Consider the following 18079-nt stretch of genomic DNA (forward strand, 5'->3'; position numbering starts at 1 on the left):
AGTTACTAATTCTGAAAATCACTCCGCTCTCAGTAGCTATGACGCACTGGCTACTATGACAAACCATGCTCGATCAGCTGAGCAAACTTGCTCCAGCTAGCAGCTAAGTGCAAGCTTGTTTGAATAACCATATGGTAGCTAGTTTGTCAGCTTGTTGATGAAGTTGTACGGCACCAAAGTTATGGAACTGTTCTCAGAAATCACCATGTATCTCACTCTGACAGCTGGCACTGTATCTCGCAACTTTATAACATTTGTCCAACGTGATAAATCGCAGAGAGCAGTCAGCTGTCCTGTAGAACTCAGCACACTAATCACGGGAAAACAGGGTTATCATGAAAACGAATTTGTCCATTAGCTAGAACTTCACTAAACTAGCTAGCTAGCGGAAGTACTCCATGTTTAGTGTGTTAATGGGCGTTGTTAGCATCCCTGCCTTCCATTTTATACGGATTGATTGGTATCATGGTGCAGGAGAAGATGGCTGATGTTTTTCGTGCTCCTAACCAACTGTGTTTTTTGTTAGTATTTTTTGCGTTGTTTGTAACTTATTTTTTTCACTTATTCTGAACATAATGTTGCTGCTACCATCTCTTATGACTGAAAATAACTTCTGGTCATCAGAACAGTGATTACTCACCACTAACTGGCAGAAGCTTTTTCTTCCATTAATAACCTGTTGGGGCTAGGGGGCAGTATTGAGAATTTTGAAAAAAATATGTGCCCATTTTTAACTGCCTCCTACACCAACTCAGAAGCTGGGATATGCATATTATTAACAGATTTGGATAGAAAACACTCTGAATTTATTTTCTAAAACTGTTTGAATGGTGTCTGTCAGTATAACAGAACTCATATGGCAGTCAAAACCCTGAGACAATTTCTAACAGGAAGTGGGTATCTGATGTGTTGAATTACTTTTAAGCCTATGCCATTGAAACACACAGGGACTTATTAATCATTGAGCACTTCCTACGCCATCCACTAGATGTCACCAGTCTTTACAAAGTGGTTTGAGTCTTCTACTGTGAAAACTGACCGAACAAGAGACTTGGAAAGTTGGTCATAAGCGGATGGCCTATACTACTCTGGCGCGCGAGTGCATGTTTGGGTACTCTTGTTCCAATATGTTTTAAAAGAGAATGCAATCGTCCGCCTTGAATATTATTGAAGTTCTGATTGAAAAAGGCCCTAATGATTTATGCTATACAACGTTGACATGTTTGAACGAACGTAAATATTTATTTCCCCCTCTTTGGTGAAGACAAGTCCGGCGGGCGACGTTCATGTTTTTGAGTAGCCTACAGGACGCGCTAACAACACGGAGCTTTTTGGACATAAATTATGAGCTTTTTCGAACAAAACTACATTTGTTATGGACCTGGGATTCCTGGAAGTGCCTTCTGATGAAGATAATCAAAGGTAAGGGAATATTTACATAGTATTTTTGATTTTAGATCTCTCCAACATGGCGCCTTGTCTGTATCGCCAAGCCTATTTTTCTGAGCACAGGACCTCGTTTATTGCAAAGTGTGATTTCCCAGTAAAGTTATTTTTAAATCTGGCAATGCGGTTGCGTTCACGAGATGTTAATCTATAATTCTTTGAATGACAATATAATATTTTACCAATGGTTTCGAATAGTAATTATTTAATTTGTTGTGCTGATTGACTGGCAGTATTGGAGGGAAAATATTTTCTCAACATCAACGCCATTGTAAAATGCTGTTTTTGGATATAAATATGAACTTGATAGAACAAAAAATGCATGTATTGTCTAACATAATGTCCTAGGAGTGTCATCTGATGAAGATTGTCAAAGGTTAGTGCATAATTTTAGCTGGTTTTCTGCTTTTGGTGACGCCTGTCTTTGCATTGACAAAACATTACACACAGCTAACATAATCTAACTTTATGCTTTCGCCTTAAAGCCTTTTTGAAATCGGACAACGTGGTTAGATTAAGGAGATGTTTATCTTTCAAAGGGTGTAAGATAGTTGTATGTTTGAGAAATTTGGCGCTCTTGATATTTCACCTGCTGTTGATAGGGTGTACCAGGGGTGGGACGCTTGCATCTAGCCCATAGAAGTTAACGAGTCCGATGAGCCCGACGTGAAGGACTGCTTTCCCGGGAACAGGCCCAAATACCCGTCATTTGCGGGAAGAGAAGACAAAGAAAAAGAGGACGGAGGTCGGGCTGCCTTCTGAGAATTTGTAGGCAATAGCATAAACCCCCACTGCCTTCCGTTCTACTAGCTAACATGCAATCATTGGAAAATAAATCGATGACCTACGAGGAATATTAAACTTCCAACGGGACATTAAAAACTGCAATAGCTTATGCTTCACAGAGTCGTGGCTGAATGACGACATTATCAACATACAGCAGGCTGGTTATACGCTGTATCGGCAGGATAGAACAGCGGCGTCTGGTAAGACAAGTTGGGACAGACTATGTACAGTTGAAGTCGGAAGTTTACATACACCTTAGCCAAATACATTTAAACTCAGTTTTTCACAATTCCTGACATTTAATCCTAGTAAAAATTCTCTGTCTCTGGTCAGTTAGGATCACACACTTTATTTTAAGAATGTGAAATGTCAGAAAAGTAGTAGAGAAAATGATTTATTTCAGCTTTTATTTCTTTCATCACATTCCCAGTGGGTCAGAAGTTTACATACACTCAATTAGTATTTGGTAGCATTGCCTTTAAATTGTTTAACTTGGGTCAAACGTTTCAGGTAGCCTTCCACAAGCTTCCCACAATAAGTTTGGTGAATTTTGGCCCATTTTTCCAGACAGAGCTGGTGTAACTGAGTCAGGTTTGTAGGCCTCCTTGCTTGCACACTCTTTTCAGTTCTGCCCACAAATATTCTATAGGTTTGAGGTCAGGGCTTTGTGATGGCCACTCCAATACCTTGACTTTGTTATCCTTAAGCCATTTTGGCACAACTTTGGAAGTATGCTTGGGGTCATTGTCCATTTGGAAGACCCATTGGCGACCAAGAATTAACTTCCTGACAGATGTTTTGAGATGTAGCTTCAATATATCCACATAATTTTCTTTCCTCATGATGCATTCTATTTTGTGAAGTGCACCAGTCCCTCCTGCAGCAAAGCACCCCCACAACATGATGTTGCCACCCCCGTGCTTCACGGTTGGGATGGTGTTCTTCGGCTTGCAAGCATCCCCCTTTTTCCTCCAAACATAACGATGGTCATTATGGCCAAACAGTTCTATTTTTCTTTCATCAGACCAGAGGACACTTCTCCAAAAAGTACAATCTTTGTCCCCATGTGCAGTTGCAAACCGTAGTCTGGCTTTTATATGGAGGTTTTGGAGCAGTGCCTTCTTCCTTACTGAGCGGCCTCTCAGGTTATGTCAATATAGGACTCGTTTTACTATGGATATAGATACTTTTGTACCCGTTTCCTACAGCATCTTCACAAGGTCCTTTGCTGTTGTTCTGGGATTGATTTGCACTTTTCGCACCAAAGTACGTTCATCTCTAGGAGACAGAACGCGTCTCCTTCCTGAGCGGTATGACGGCTACGTGGTCCAATGGTGCTTATACTTGCGTAATATTGTTTGTACAGATTAACGTGGTACCTTGAGGAGTTTGGAAATTGCTCCCATGGATGAACCAGATATGTGGAGGACTACAATTTTTTTTCTGAGGTCTTGGCTGATTTCTTTTGATTTTCCCATGATGTCAAGCAAAGAGGCACTGAGTTTGAAGGTAGGCCTTGAAATACATCCACAGGTACACCTCCAATTGACTCAAATTATGTCAATTAGCCTATCAGAAGCTTCTAAAGCCATGACATCATTTTCTGGAATTTTACAAGCTGTTCAAAGGCACAGTCAACTTAGTGTATGTAAACTTCTTACCCACTGGAATTGTGATACAGTGAATTATAAGTGAAATAATCTGTCTGTAAACAATTGTTAGAAAAATTACTTGTGTCATGCACAAAGTAGATGTCCTATCCGACTTGCCAAAACTATAGTTTGCTAACAAGAAATTTGTGGAGTGGTTGAAAATCGAGTTTTAATGACTCCAACCTAAGTGTATGTAAACTTCTGACTTCAACTGTATATTTGTAAACAACAGCTGGTGCACGACATCGAAGGAAGTCTCAAGGTTTTTCTCACCTGAGGCAGAGTATCTCATGATAAGCTGTGGACCACACTATCTACCTAGAGTTTTCATCTTGTATTTTTCGTAGATGTCTACATACCACCACTGACCGATGCTGGCACTAAGATCGCACTCAATGAGCTGTATTCCGCCATAAGCAAACAGGAAAACGCTCATCCAGAGGCAGCGCTCCTAGTGGCCGGGGACTTTAGAGCAGTGAAACTTAAATCCGTTTCACCAAATTTATATCAGCATGTTACATGTGCAACCAGAGGGGAAAAAATTCCACCTTTAAAATCAAATCACATTTTTATTTGTCACATGCGCCGAATACAACAGGTGTAGAGCTTACAGTGAAATGCTTACTTACAAGCCCTTAACCAACAATGCAGTTTGAAGAAAATCCCCCCCAAAAAGTAAGAGAAAAGAATAACAAATAATTAAAGAGCAGCAGTAAATAACAATAGCGGGGCTAACCACAGAGGGCACCGGCACTGTGTCAATGTGCAGGGGGTACCGGCGTCGAAGCAACCGAGGCAATTATGTACATGTAGAAAGAGTAACTAAAGTGGCCATGCACAGACAACAACAGGGAGTAGCAGCAGCAATGCAAATAATTTGGGTAGCCATTTGACTAGCTGTTCAGGAGTCTTATGGCCTGGGGCAAAAGCTGCTCAGAAGCAACTTGGACCTAAACTTGGCGCTCCGGTACCGCTCGCCGTGCGGCAGCAGAGAACCATCTATGACTAGGGTGGCTGGAGTCTTTGACAATTGTTAGGGCCGTCCTCTGACACCGCATGGTATAGAGGTCCTGGATGGCAGGAAGCTTGGCCCCAGTGATGTACTGGGCCATACACACTACCCTCTGTAGTGCCTTGCGGTAAGAGGCCGAGCAGTTGCCATACCAGGCAACTGTTATGCAACCATTCAGGATGCTCTCGATGGTGCAGCTCGAACCTTTTGAGGATCTGAGGACCCATGCCAAATCTTTTCAGTCTCCTGAGGGGGAATAGGTTTTGTCGTGCCCTCTTCATGACTGTCTTGGTGTGCTTGGACCATGTTAGTTTGTTGGTGATGTGGACACCAAGGAACTTGAAGCTCTCAACCTGCCCCACTACAGCCCCGTCGATGAGAATGGGGTGTGCTCGGTCCACTACAGAGGGTAGTGCGTACGGCTCAATACATCACTGGGGCCAAGCTTCCTGCCATCCAGGACTTCTATACCAGGCGGTGTCAGGGTAAGACCCTAAATATTGTCAAAGACTCCAGCCATCCTAGTCATAGACTGTTCTCTCTGCTACTGCACAGCAAGCGGTACCGAAGCGCCAAGTCTAGATCCAAGAGGCTTCTAAACAGTTTCTACCCCCAAGCCATAAGACTCCTGAACATCTAATCAAATGGCTACCCAGACCATTTGCATTGCCCCCCCCCTTATGACGCTGCTACTCTCTGTTATTATCTATGCATAGTCACTTTAATAACTCTACCTACATGTATATATTACCTCAATTACCTCGACTAACTGGTGCCCCCGCACATTGACTCTGTACTGGTACCCCCTGTATATAGTAAGCATTTCACTGTAAGGTCTACAGCTGTTGTATTCAGTGCATGTGACTAATACAATTTGATTTGATTTGAGACTTGCAGAACTAACTAATAACATTTTCGTGCACATTTCAAATTTCATAAAAACTGACTCTACAACCACAAAACATCTTAACTAGATGTAGAATTAGGTAGTGAAGACTTGCTCATGAAAAAACCCCATCAATATTAGCTACAGGTTTATAATTTTGGGTCAGATTAACTGACTGTTTTGAGGATGAAAGGGGGCTCAGTGGACGAAGTCATCTTCGTATATTTTTTGAATGTGAGGACAGCATATTGTACTCAATTTTATTTTTAGCTATTCCATGAGTGTTTGCGAGTTATCAGACAGATCAGTGCAGACAGCCGTCGCGGTATCTGACGTGAGACAATGATTGATACCCTTCATTCCACACCCCAAAGACAAAAAGCAAGTGAGTTAACTTTCTCTGTCATTTACCATATGTTCCAATGAGCAGCTCCAAAATGTTTCGATGGCCATGCAATGCTGCAATATGCAGGGGTGTATAGCCCTGCAAAACAAAAAGGGCAAAATCATGCAAATGTGTCTATACTGTATGTTCCCCACCCAAAAAATTGGGGGAAAATGCAAATGGAATTACACAGCTACTTGAACATAACCTCTGATGTCTACTGTGTGCAGGGTTCAAGGTTCAACCATGGAAAAATATACAAGGCGTTTTAATACCTACCCCCTAGAGTTTCCCATGGCCCCAACACAGCCATTGAAAACATGAAAGGAGAGAATATACAAATTACCAGAGGTTATGGAAACAAAACCTAATGACCAAATACATAATTGGCTAGTAATTCTCTGAAAATTGCCATAGTTGTGAGTTTGGCACGGTAATACATTCAGACAGTGTTTTGGGGAAAGAACATTATGTGGCTTGATTTATTAGTAGTGTGTGTGTGTGTGTGTGTGTGTGTGTGTGTGTGTGTGTGTGACTACTGTAATGCATTCGCAAAGCGGTATCTTCACAGGAACCATTATGATGCAGCATTACATCTAACCCGGCTGCAACCCAGACGCTGCCTGGCCAGCCTCCAAATAGTGTATACAGACAACAACATACAGTACCTATTTTACCAGATCACTTCCTGTGTATGATACACTTAGATGAAAGAGGAGTTACTCACATGCTGAAAGAAAATAAAAGCAGGAGTAATGTTATTACCTGTACAGTAAGACAATATTTTGTAACAGACCATTCCAATTTCTGATACAGAAGAATGGGAGAAACTCCCCAAATGCAGGTGTGCCAAACAGGAGTCATTCCACAAAACAATAACCTGTCCCGGGACTGCAGTTGAAAATGAGCCGGCTTGCTATTTTACTGAAATGTTGATTAATGTGCACTGTCGTAAAAATAAAAATGAACTCAAACTCAAGTCCCTTTTGAGTAGTGCAACAACTTTTTATTTAACTTAGTTTTAAGATTTTGTCATGAAGAGCACATGTTCAACTTAATAAAAAAACATATTTTCCCATGCCTATTAATTACCGAATAAAATAACAGGGTTGACAAGTTCATTTTAAATCAGCAATAAATCTTCTTGTGACAGGGGGAATGGAAGCTTGTTGTGTGCAACACAACAGGAATTAAATGCATGCTTCACCAAAAATATTGAAATTGTTGATTTTTAGCCTGTCTATATATGTCTAGCCTGTCTAATATTGAAATTCTTGATTTTTAGCCTGTCTAACATGGTTGACATTGTCACGTCCTGGCCAGTATATAAGGTTAATTGTTTGTAGTTTGGTCAGGGCGTGACAGAGGGTATTTGTTTTATGTGGTTCAGGGTGGTGTGTTTGGTTTAAGGGTGTTTGTTTTAGTAATTCCGGGTGTTGGTTTGTTTAGGTATTTCTATGTGGAGTCTAGTATGTCTGTTTCTATGTCTGGTGAATTGGTGTTGGGACTCTCAGTTGAAGGCAGGTGTTTTCTATCTGCCTTTGATTGAGAGTCTCATAAATGAGGGTCTGTTTGTGTTTGTGTTTTGTGGGTGATTGTTCTGTGTTCAGCCCTAGGCTTTGCCAGACTGTTTTGTTGTTCGTTTGTTAGTTCTAGTAGTTTTGTTATTTTGTATTCAGTTGTTTTTTGTAAGTTAATAAATCTAAATATGAGCATACACGTACCTGCTGCATTTTGGTCCTCATTCACCAACGACAACCGTGACAGAATCACCCACCACCAAAGGACCAAGCAGCAGAGGAAGGAGCGGAGGATTTTCGAAGAGGACAAACGAGAGAGATGGACTTGGGAGGAGATCTTGGAGGGAGAAGGCTCCTACACTTGGGAGGAGATCCAAGCAGGGAAAGATCGCCTTCCTTGGAAACAGGTGGTACGCGAGAGAGAGGATAGGAGTAAGGCTGGTATGGACCGGGAACGTTTCCGAGGGACAAGACTGGCGTTGAAGCACGAGAGGCACCCCCAAGAAAATTTTGGGGGGGGGCACACGGGTAGTTTGGCTAGGCGAAGGAAGAGCCGGAAGCCAGCTACCCGTGGTTATATGGAGGAGCGTATGAGGTGGGGAGCGCCATGTTTCGCTGAGAAGCGCAATATCTCACCCATACGCACGCACAGTCCGGTGCGAGTTATTCCAGCCCCTCGCAGGTGCCGTGCTAGAGCGGGCATCCAGCCTGGTAGGAGGATGCCTGCGCAGCGCATCTGGTCGCCGGTACGCCTCCGAGGACCAGGCTACCCAACTCCCGCTCTACGCACGGCTACCATCAAGCCCCTGCACAGCCCAGTCTGCCCTGTACGAGCACTCCGCTCGTGCAGGGCTACTAGTTCCATCGAGCCAAGGCGGGTTGTGCAGGAGGTAAGATCTAGACCGGCTGTGCGCCTCCATAGCCCTGGGTTTCCAGCTCCTGTCTCTCGTGCGGACCCGGAAGTGCGTCCACCCAGTCCGACTCGTCCTGTTCCCGCTCCCCGCACTAAACGGCAAGTGCGTAAACCCAGCCTCGCCAGTCAACAGTCGTCGGAGCTGCCCGCCAGTCAACAGTCGTCGGAGCTGCCCGCCAGTCAACAGTCGTCGGAGCTGCCCGCCAGTCAACAGTCGTCGGAGCTGCCCGCCAGTCAACAGTCGTCGGAGCTGCCCGCCAGTCAACAGTCGTCGGAGCTGCCCGCCAGTCAACAGTCGTCGGAGCTGCCCGCCAGTCAACAGTCGTCGGAGCTGCCCGCCAGTCAACAGTCGTCGGAGCTGCCCGTCAGTCAACAGTCGTCGGAGCTGCCCGTCAGTCAACAGTCGTCGGAGCTGCCCGTCAGTCAACAGTCGTCGGAGCTGCCCGTCAGTCAACAGTCGTCGGAGCTGCCCGTCAGTCAACAGTCGTCGGAGCTGCCCGTCAGTCAACAGTCGTCGGAGCTGCCGTCAGTCAACTGCCGGAGTGGTCAGACTGCGCTGAACTGCCGGAGTGGTCAGACTGCGCTGAACTGCCGGAGTGGTCAGACTGCGCTGAACTGCCGGAGTGGCCAGACTGCGCTGAACTGCCGGAGTGGCCAGACTGCGCTGAACTGCCGGAGTGGCCAGACTGCCCTGAACTGCCGGAGTGGCCAGACTGCCCTGAACTGCCGGAGTGGCCAGACTGCCCTGAACTGCCGGAGTGGCCAGACTGCCCTGAACTGCCGGAGTGGCCAGACTGCCCTGAACTGCCGGAGTGGCCAGACTGCCCTGAACTGCCGGAGTGGCCAGACTGCCCTGAACTGCCGGAGTGGCCAGACTGCCCTGAACTGCCGGAGTGGCCAGACTGCCCTGAACTGCCGGAGTGGCCAGACTGCCCTGAACTGCCGGAGTGGCCAGACTGCCCTGAACTGCCGGAGTGGCCAGACTGCCCTGAACTGCCGGAGTGGCCAGACTGCCCAGACTGCCCCGAGCTGACAGACTGCCCAGACTGCCCCGAGCTGACAGACTGCCCAGACTGCCCCGAGCTGACAGACTGCCCTGACCTGCCGGAGCTGACAGACTGCCCTGACCTGCCGGAGCTGACAGACTGCCCTGACCTGCCGGAGCTGACAGACTGCCCTGACCTGCCGGAGCTGACAGACTGCCCTGACCTGCCGGAGCTGACAGACTGCCCTGACCGCCCAGAGCTGATAGACTGCCCAGACTGCCCCGAACCGCCAGACTACCCAGACTGCCTGGAACGGCCAGAACCTGAGCCGCCTCCAAGATAGGTGGGTTGGGGAGGGGGGGGTGTAGCACAGTGCCGTCGTTGACGGCAGCCACCCTCCCTTCCCTCCCTTTAGTAAGGGGGAATTTTTCTTTTAGGTATTGTTTGGGGGTATTTTTTTGTTTGTTTTTAAGGTGCTTCTGGGGTAGCACCTTTAAGGGGGGGGTACTGTCACGTCCTGGCCAGTATATAAGGTTAATTGTTTGTAGTTTGGTCAGGGCGTGACAGAGGGTATTTGTTTTATGTGGTTCAGGGTGGTGTGTTTGGTTTAAGGGTGTTTGTTTTAGTAATTCCGGGTGTTGGTTTGTTTAGGTATTTCTATGTGGAGTCTAGTATGTCTGTTTCTATGTCTGGTGAATTGGTGTTGGGACTCTCAGTTGAAGGCAGGTGTTTTCTATCTGCCTTTGATTGAGAGTCTCATAAATGAGGGTCTGTTTGTGTTTGTGTTTTGTGGGTGATTGTTCTGTGTTCAGCCCTAGGCTTTGCCAGACTGTTTTGTTGTTCGTTTGTTAGTTCTAGTAGTTTTGTTATTTTGTATTCAGTTGTTTTTTGTAAGTTAATAAATCTAAATATGAGCATACACGTACCTGCTGCATTTTGGTCCTCATTCACCAACGACAACCGTGACAGACATGCTATGATCGACCCACTCAGTTTTCCACCACAAAACACCGGCAAATTGCCAAAAAGAATAGAATCAGCTCACCTGATTTTACACTATTATTTGACTATTAGATGTTCAATGTTTCTTTTGAAAATAAAATATCTTTTAAAACGAGAGTTCAGTTCACATAACAGGGTTGACCTTAAAATGAGGGCCATCGTTATTATTTATTTATTTGTTATCAATATTAACATGAAATAAATAATCTTCAGAAATTACTTTGTCACAGCAACAAAATAACTAGGGCTTTACAATTATATTGAAAACTTGCAGAAATGTTGGGATTAAGTGGGTTAAAATCTTCCTAGAAGTCACAGAGGTGCACAGAAGGACATTTCAAAATGCAAATTTTGGCACTTTAGCAAACCTTTATTCATATAGAAAATCTGATTTATTGAATTCTCCATGTGGTCTGTATTAATGGGCACTTCATTTAATATAACAGGCTTTTAAAATTAAATATTGGTACACAATGTCTACTTAAAATATGAAAGGGATGCAAAAGGAACTCACTTCGTGGAATGACCCACTGTGTACCTCCTATATTTACAGAAGACAAGGGCATACTCACAGATTTAGTGTTGACGTCAGCCCCTGCATTGGCCATCATGGTGGCCATGTCCTCTTTGCCATGTTTGGCTGCCCAGTGTAGAGCTGTCTGTGGCCAAAACAAGGAGGGAAATGTTTACATTTACATTTAAGTCATTTAGCAGACGCTCTTATCCAGAGCGACTTACAAATTGGAATGTAAGCCATTTACAAAATACAGACGAATTCCCTATACTGTACATAACAAAAGCACTTTACTACAACACTGACACAGGAGTTGCCATTTTATTTTTAAGTATACACAGATACTTGTATTGTATTGGCATATACACAAATGCTTGTAGATACATGTACATTCCCAGTGGTGGTTATTTAGTAGATAGTAATTAGCATAGTGTCATTACTCCTCTAACAAGGAGTTTAAACAGAGTGAATCAGATCAGGTTGAGAGCTCTGATAGGCTGGCTGAGGCAGTGGCCCAGCTGTGCACAGGAGGAGTAGAGCGATGGAGGGAGAGGTGGTGGGATGGTTTCCTGCCATCTGACTGAGCCTAATTACAAAACAACACTGCACTGTGCGCACAACAGGGGTGCCCAGCCGCCTGTCACGGGGGGGAAGATTGATGGTGTTGGTGTGACCCGCAGAGGGGAGAGAGGGAGAGAGGGGAGACCCACCCAAGCATCGCCCCACTGTCAGCATGCAGCCGTCAGAAGAACAGCAGTGGGGCCCCTCCGTGCTGTGGGCCTACCACACACGCTTAGAGACAACACGCACACACATACATACTCAAAGACACACACACACAAACTCTCACATAAAACATGCACACACAGACATGCACACACACAAAAAACAACACACGCACACACATGAAAACTCCCATGCACACCACATCCACCTGTCTGACATAGTGCTGCTGTTGTGATCAACTGTGTTACTCTTGTCAATGGGTCTCTGAGCACTTCGGGCTGTGTAATAACAGGCTATTCAGCAGGTGAAAACATGGGCTTGCTACAGATGTCAGCCTGTTAACTACAACCTGTGTGTCTGAGTCTGACTCCAGACATGGAACAGGGAAAACAAAAGTAGGTTTCCTATGTCAATCAAAATATGTCAATCAATCATCTCCTTTAATTTGTTAGAAAGTATGAGCTTACAATCTGTGATTAGTATTCATGCTTGTTAATGGCCATAATGGTTATTCTTTGTCTCCTGCATTGTGCACTATATACCACAACCTCAGTGAACTATACCAAAACCTCAATATCAGTTCTCATAGAAGCATGGGAGAAGATATACCTCTAGATGTCCAAAACCAGCCTGGGAGACAGATTGTGATAGATGAAGTCTGGCTCTGAGTATCTCTATCTCTGTTGTCTGCCCTGTCACACGCTGAAGACGGATTGGTCGGATGGGTCGTTTGAGTGGCTGCTCGGCGGGTCCCCTAGTGGGCAGGAGTGACGGACGAGGTTGGACAGGATGTGGCCTCAACCCCTCCACGTGCCTCTCGTTCCTGTCCTAGCCCGGTGGGGCCACCCCCCCGCATGCCTGCCTGCTTGACTGATGACCAACTTTAAGTGTGTGTGTGTGTGTGTGTGTGTGTGTGTGTGTGTGTGTGTGTGTGTGTGTGTGTGTGTGTGTGTGTGTGTGTGTGTGTGTGTGTGTGTGTGTGGTGGTAAGTAAGTAGTGGCCAAAGGGCCGAGGGTTGGTCAACTGGAGACACATCTGACAAAATGACCTATGGCCTGTGTGACACCTTGCTGTTCATAGTGAGACCACTGAGGAGTGATTGGAGAATGATATACTTACAAACTACAGGACAGGGTAAAAGGAAGTACATCCCAGTCCAACATGGCAGGAGGGGGGAGCCCATGTCACATGTAGATGAAGAAAAAGAGAGAGATGGAGATCATGAAGGAATATGATACAGGTGTAGGATCTTAATTTGACATACAGTGAGCCCCAAAATAATTGGGACAGTGACAATTTTTGTTTTGGCTCTGTACTCCAGCACATTGGTTTGAAATGATTCAATGATTATTAGGTTAAAGTGCAGACTGTCAGATTTAATTTGATGGTATTTTCATCATTTGTGGGTTAACCGTTTAGAAATTACTTTTAGTACATAGTCCCCCCCATTTTAGGGTACCAAAAGTATTGGACAAAATGCACTTAAAAAGTTAAATATTTGGTCCTATATTCAGAGTACACAATGATTACATCAAGTTGGATGCATTTGCTGTTTGTCTTGGTTGTGTTTCAGATTATTTTGTGCCCAATAGAAATGAATGGTAAATAATGTATTTTGTCATTGTCACTGTCCCAATACTTTGGAGGCTATAAGCTAGCTAAAAGTTGGTAACATGAAAAGTGCAATACTGTCAAATCAAAGTCTAATTTTATTGGTCCATATTTGTACACATATCTTTCAGATGTTATTGCAGCTGCAGCAAAACGCTTATGTTTCTGTTAATATTACCGTGTGTTAGTGTGGGTTTTCAGTGAATTTATGTAAATCACAAATCTCATCTGCATTTCCTGCAGGGCTAGAAAATTCTCAGCAACTAAAGAGTGATCAAATGAAAATCCTACATCTATATGTTAGATGTGGTTAACATATGTTGGCCTTTGAATAAGCAAGTCTTAGTTAATGACAGTTGAGGGGGAGAGAAAGGCTACACAATGCATCTGTGAAAGTCAAAGTTTATGAATGGTCTAATCTTTGTAGGTCACAGAGTCAGTTACAACCTCAGACCAAGGAACAAATGGCACCCAGACCTCCTCAAACTCAGGCCCTAGGTAAGGGGGACTTCACCGCCGAAGGGTGGTGGTTCGGTGGGCATCAAAGCCGTCCGAGGGAGATTTAGCATCTTCCCGAGGACACAACCAAAATTGTTCTTCAATTAATCCCAGCCTGCTCTATAACTTTTAGATTATCTTTAAGTGGTTGAAGTCTTTGTGGAGCATTAAGAGTCTCTCTCTAATCCCCCCCTCCCATCTCCCTGCACTTCAATGGCGACCCTGGTATCTTTTCCGGGTGGGTATGGTGATGGCAGGGGCTTAGGGTTAGGTCTTAGAAGGTGGTCTGAAACAGGACAGTGTGAGAACCCCAACAGAGGGGAGGGACAACAAACATAAACCCAAATCTCTTGAGCGCACAGAGAGACCAATAAAGGGATTTGGGTTGCGGGGCGGGGCAGGGCGGGGCGGGGGGGGGTTCAAGAGTTAAAAAGCTATCTTTCATAATCCTTTTGATAGTAGCACCTTTGAAATGCATGATCTGATGTTTTTACACCACAGGGTTTTTAAAATACAATTAAGTAAAACAAAAACTATGGAATGTTGACTATTTGCAATTGGTACAAATGGAATTGGGAGTTAGGGGCAGGTTTTACACTGCTTTTTACCTGTTGATAATGATGAGCAAAAAATATGAGCAATCATGACCAAATGTTAACACGTAATATAGGCTATTGTTGTTAGGCACTTTTAAGTGGTCAAGAATTCAGAGACAGAACATATAAAGACTGCCCATACAGTGGAATATCAATAGTCAGTCTACTTACCCCCTGAGAGAGACAGTCATGGTCACAGACAGGAACAACATAGCAGATTCCAACCAGAAAAGAAACAATATTAGTCAAACTAACTACTTAGTTCATGCAGGTCATAACATACACTCTTCTATGTAGATCCACTTACGCTTATCACTCATGCAATTGAAGTATACATATTTGCTTGGAGAAAGTATACTCACCGAGGTGAAGTCCTTTTAAAGCCAAATGAAGGAAAGAAGGAAAAAAACTCTATATCAGTGTGGTGCTCTGACATAGAGTTAAACATCTTAGAATACTTTTACCTGCATCCCATTAAATAATGGCTACTTATTCATCCACAACATTTATATTGCAATGGCATACAGAATGACGAGGGTGACTCTTATAACACATTTTTAAGGGCCACGTTGGGGTGGGGCATGTGGGGGGGTTACCTTCTTGTTGGCCAGGGAGGGCTCTTGTTGTAGCAGCTGGGCGAGGTCAGAGAGACGGCCACACGCAGCAGAGTAGATCCATTCCTTCTCCACAGGGTCCAGCTGTAGGACAGGGAGTGGATGAGCTAAGTAAATGGCCAGCACAGACATCACAGTACTGTGTACATTAACGTGTAGTATGAATATATGATTGTATACATTTACATTTTAGTAATTTAGCAGACGCGCATATCCAGAGCGATTTACAGGAGCAATTAGAGTTAAATGCCTTGCTTAAGGACACATCGGCAGATTTTTCACCTAGTTGGCTTGGGAATTCGAAGCAGTGATGCTCTTAACCACTAGGCTGCCTGCCGCCTCTGTATATTAATGCTACCTGTATATTAATGAGGAAACTCACAGCCACCTGGGTGGAGCCCATACTGCCCGTACACTCCTCTTCCTGCTCTTCGGACTCTGACTGAGAGACATAGACGAATCAGAGAATGGTTTATTTCAATTTAATAAAGAAAGTATCAATGGCAGCTAATGCTGACTTTTGTTTTGACACAATTCACAATAGTCATAAATACACAATAAAACAATCAATACAATAAAATCCACAACTTTAAAATACATATTTTCTGAAAAAACGTCAGTGCTGGGTTAAGGTACATACATAAAGGTCACATTTAGACAAAAGTGGCAGTCCATAGATCAATAGTTGGGCAGACTTATTATGAAGGGTACTGCTCTATTTTGGTAGCGCTTACTTCAAGTAAATTATCATGGAATATGATGAGTATGTGCTAAGAGCCTAATTCAAACACACACACACACACACACACACACACACACACACACACACACACACACACACACACACACACACACACACACACACACACACACACACACACACACAATTATTACAATCACACTGTTTGTATTTATCACCTTAAACTTCAGAGATCAAAAGGGATGAAGTGATGCAAAAAGAGTGAGACAGACATACAAACAGACAGGATGGCAAATGGAGCCACAGAGCAAACACAGTTTTTCACACCAAGGGTACAATGTAATAATAACTGTGAACACCCACCGTTTTACAGAGGGTCAAAAATGATCAGATAATAAAGCACAGAATTCTCTGAATGCACAAAAGTGTCATTCTGGCTGATTAAAGTGGGGAGAAAATTGCCGTTTTCTTTATGTTTTGTTTTGTCAAGCTCTTGATTGCTAATTGTTCTCAGATCATACAGAGAGATGGTGTAAAACACACAACTCTTTCATGTTGCTGTCATACATGCCTTGTGTAACAAGAAAAGTGGAGGCCTATTTATTCAACCAATTCCACACTGGCACATGTCCACTTTTTTCTCTGCTGGAAAGAAAAATTACGGGGGAAGAAAAATACACTATATATACAAAAGTATGTGGACACCTCTTCAAATTAGTGGATTCGGCTATAGGTGGCAGGTGTATAAAATCGACCACACAGCCATGCAATCTCCATAGACATACATTGGCAGTAGAATGGCCTTACTGAAGAGCACAGTGACTTTCAATGTGGCACAGTCATAGGATGCCACCTTTCCAACTTGCAACCGAAAGGTCAAATCCCCGAGCTGACAAGGTAAAAATCAGTCGTTCTGCCCCTGAACAAGGCAGTTAAGCCACTGTTCCTAGGCCGTCATTGAAAATAAGAATTTGTTCTTAACTGACTTGCCTAGTTAAATAAAAGGTAAAATAAAAATTACAAACATAAATAAAAAGCTTGACGCCATTGGACTCATTGGAAACTCGTTCTCTGGAGTGATGAATCACGCTTCCCCATCTGTCAGGCCGACGGACTAATGGTTTGGCGGATGCCAGGAGAACACTATCTGCCCCGATGCATAGTGCCAACTGTAAAGTTTGGTGGAGGAGAAATAATGTTCTGGGGCTGTTTTTCATGGTTCGGATAGGCCCCTTAGTTCCACTAAAGGGAAATCTTAACGCTACAGCATACAATGACATTCTAGATGATTCTGTGCTTCAAACTTTGTGGCAACAGTTTGGGGAAGGCCCTTTCCTGTTTCAGCATGACAATAACCCTGTGTACAAAGCAAGGTGCATACAGAAATTGTTAGATGAGATCGGTGTGGAGGAACTTGACTGGCCTGCAAAGAGCCCTGACCTCAACCCCATCGAACACCTTTGGGATGAATTGGAATTCCGACTGCAAGCCAGGCCTAATAGCCCAACATCAGTGCCCAACCTCACTAAAGCGCTTGTGGCTGAATGGAGCAAGTCCCCGCAACAATTTTTCAACATCTATTAGAAAGCCTTCTAGGAAGAGTGGAGACTGTTATAGCAGCAAAGGAGGGACCAACTCCATATTAATGCCCATGATTTTGGAATGAGATATTCGACGGGCAGGTGTCCACATACTTTTGGTAAATGTAGTCTATTTGTTGGACAGAATTTTTTTATCGTTGAGTTCTGAATTATTACAATAATAAGAGCTCTGAGCACTTTTCTTCTCCCTGTCATGTAATTCCATTCCCTTTGTCTAGGTTCAGAACGAGGGATTAGAACACTGTTCAGAACCAGGGATTAGAATACAGTTTAGAACAAGGGATAAGAACACAGTTTAGAACCAGGGATTAGAACAACGTTCAGAGCCCGAGATTAGAACACCAAGCTCTTCAAGAGCAAAGGAGAGTAGTATAAACAGAGTGCAAAGAGGAAGTTCAACCTGCCACAGTTTAACAGTATTTTTACACAGGGGAAAATTTGCTGACAACTGGTTCTTTCCACAGACCTTAAAATCCAACATAGTGAAATATGATGAAGTAACATCAGGGGAAAATTCAATCTCAAAAGTATTTTCCTAATTCCTGCGAGCTGCTCTCCTCACCTCCCACTGACATTTTGAGAGGGATGTGAGGAGAGCATTGGAAGATATCTTCTCCTCAGAACTCTCTCT

At 44.0% G+C, this 18079-nt stretch overlaps 1 protein-coding gene across 3 annotated transcripts in view; it reads right to left on the reverse strand.

Moving 5' to 3' along the window:
* Positions 1-18079, reverse strand: part of LOC115165603 (ankyrin repeat domain-containing protein SOWAHA) — a 44559-nt gene that overhangs the window by 15059 nt on the left and 11421 nt on the right. For all 3 annotated transcript variants that reach the window (XM_029718814.1, XM_029718815.1, XM_029718813.1), the window contains 9 exons: positions 15530-15589; positions 15130-15231; positions 14896-14907; positions 14705-14707; positions 12948-12950; positions 11161-11247; positions 10558-10560; positions 6447-6449; positions 6194-6266 (listed from right to left, as the gene is read on the reverse strand). In XM_029718814.1, coding sequence (XP_029574674.1) covers positions 6194-6266; positions 6447-6449; positions 10558-10560; positions 11161-11247; positions 12948-12950; positions 14705-14707; positions 14896-14907; positions 15130-15231; positions 15530-15589 — 346 coding nt within the window. The remainder of the gene's footprint in view (positions 1-6193; positions 6267-6446; positions 6450-10557; positions 10561-11160; positions 11248-12947; positions 12951-14704; positions 14708-14895; positions 14908-15129; positions 15232-15529; positions 15590-18079) is intronic.

The sequence above is a fragment of the Salmo trutta genome, chromosome 28 (assembly GCF_901001165.1).
Source record: "Salmo trutta chromosome 28, fSalTru1.1, whole genome shotgun sequence".
NCBI lineage: Eukaryota > Metazoa > Chordata > Actinopteri > Salmoniformes > Salmonidae > Salmo > Salmo trutta.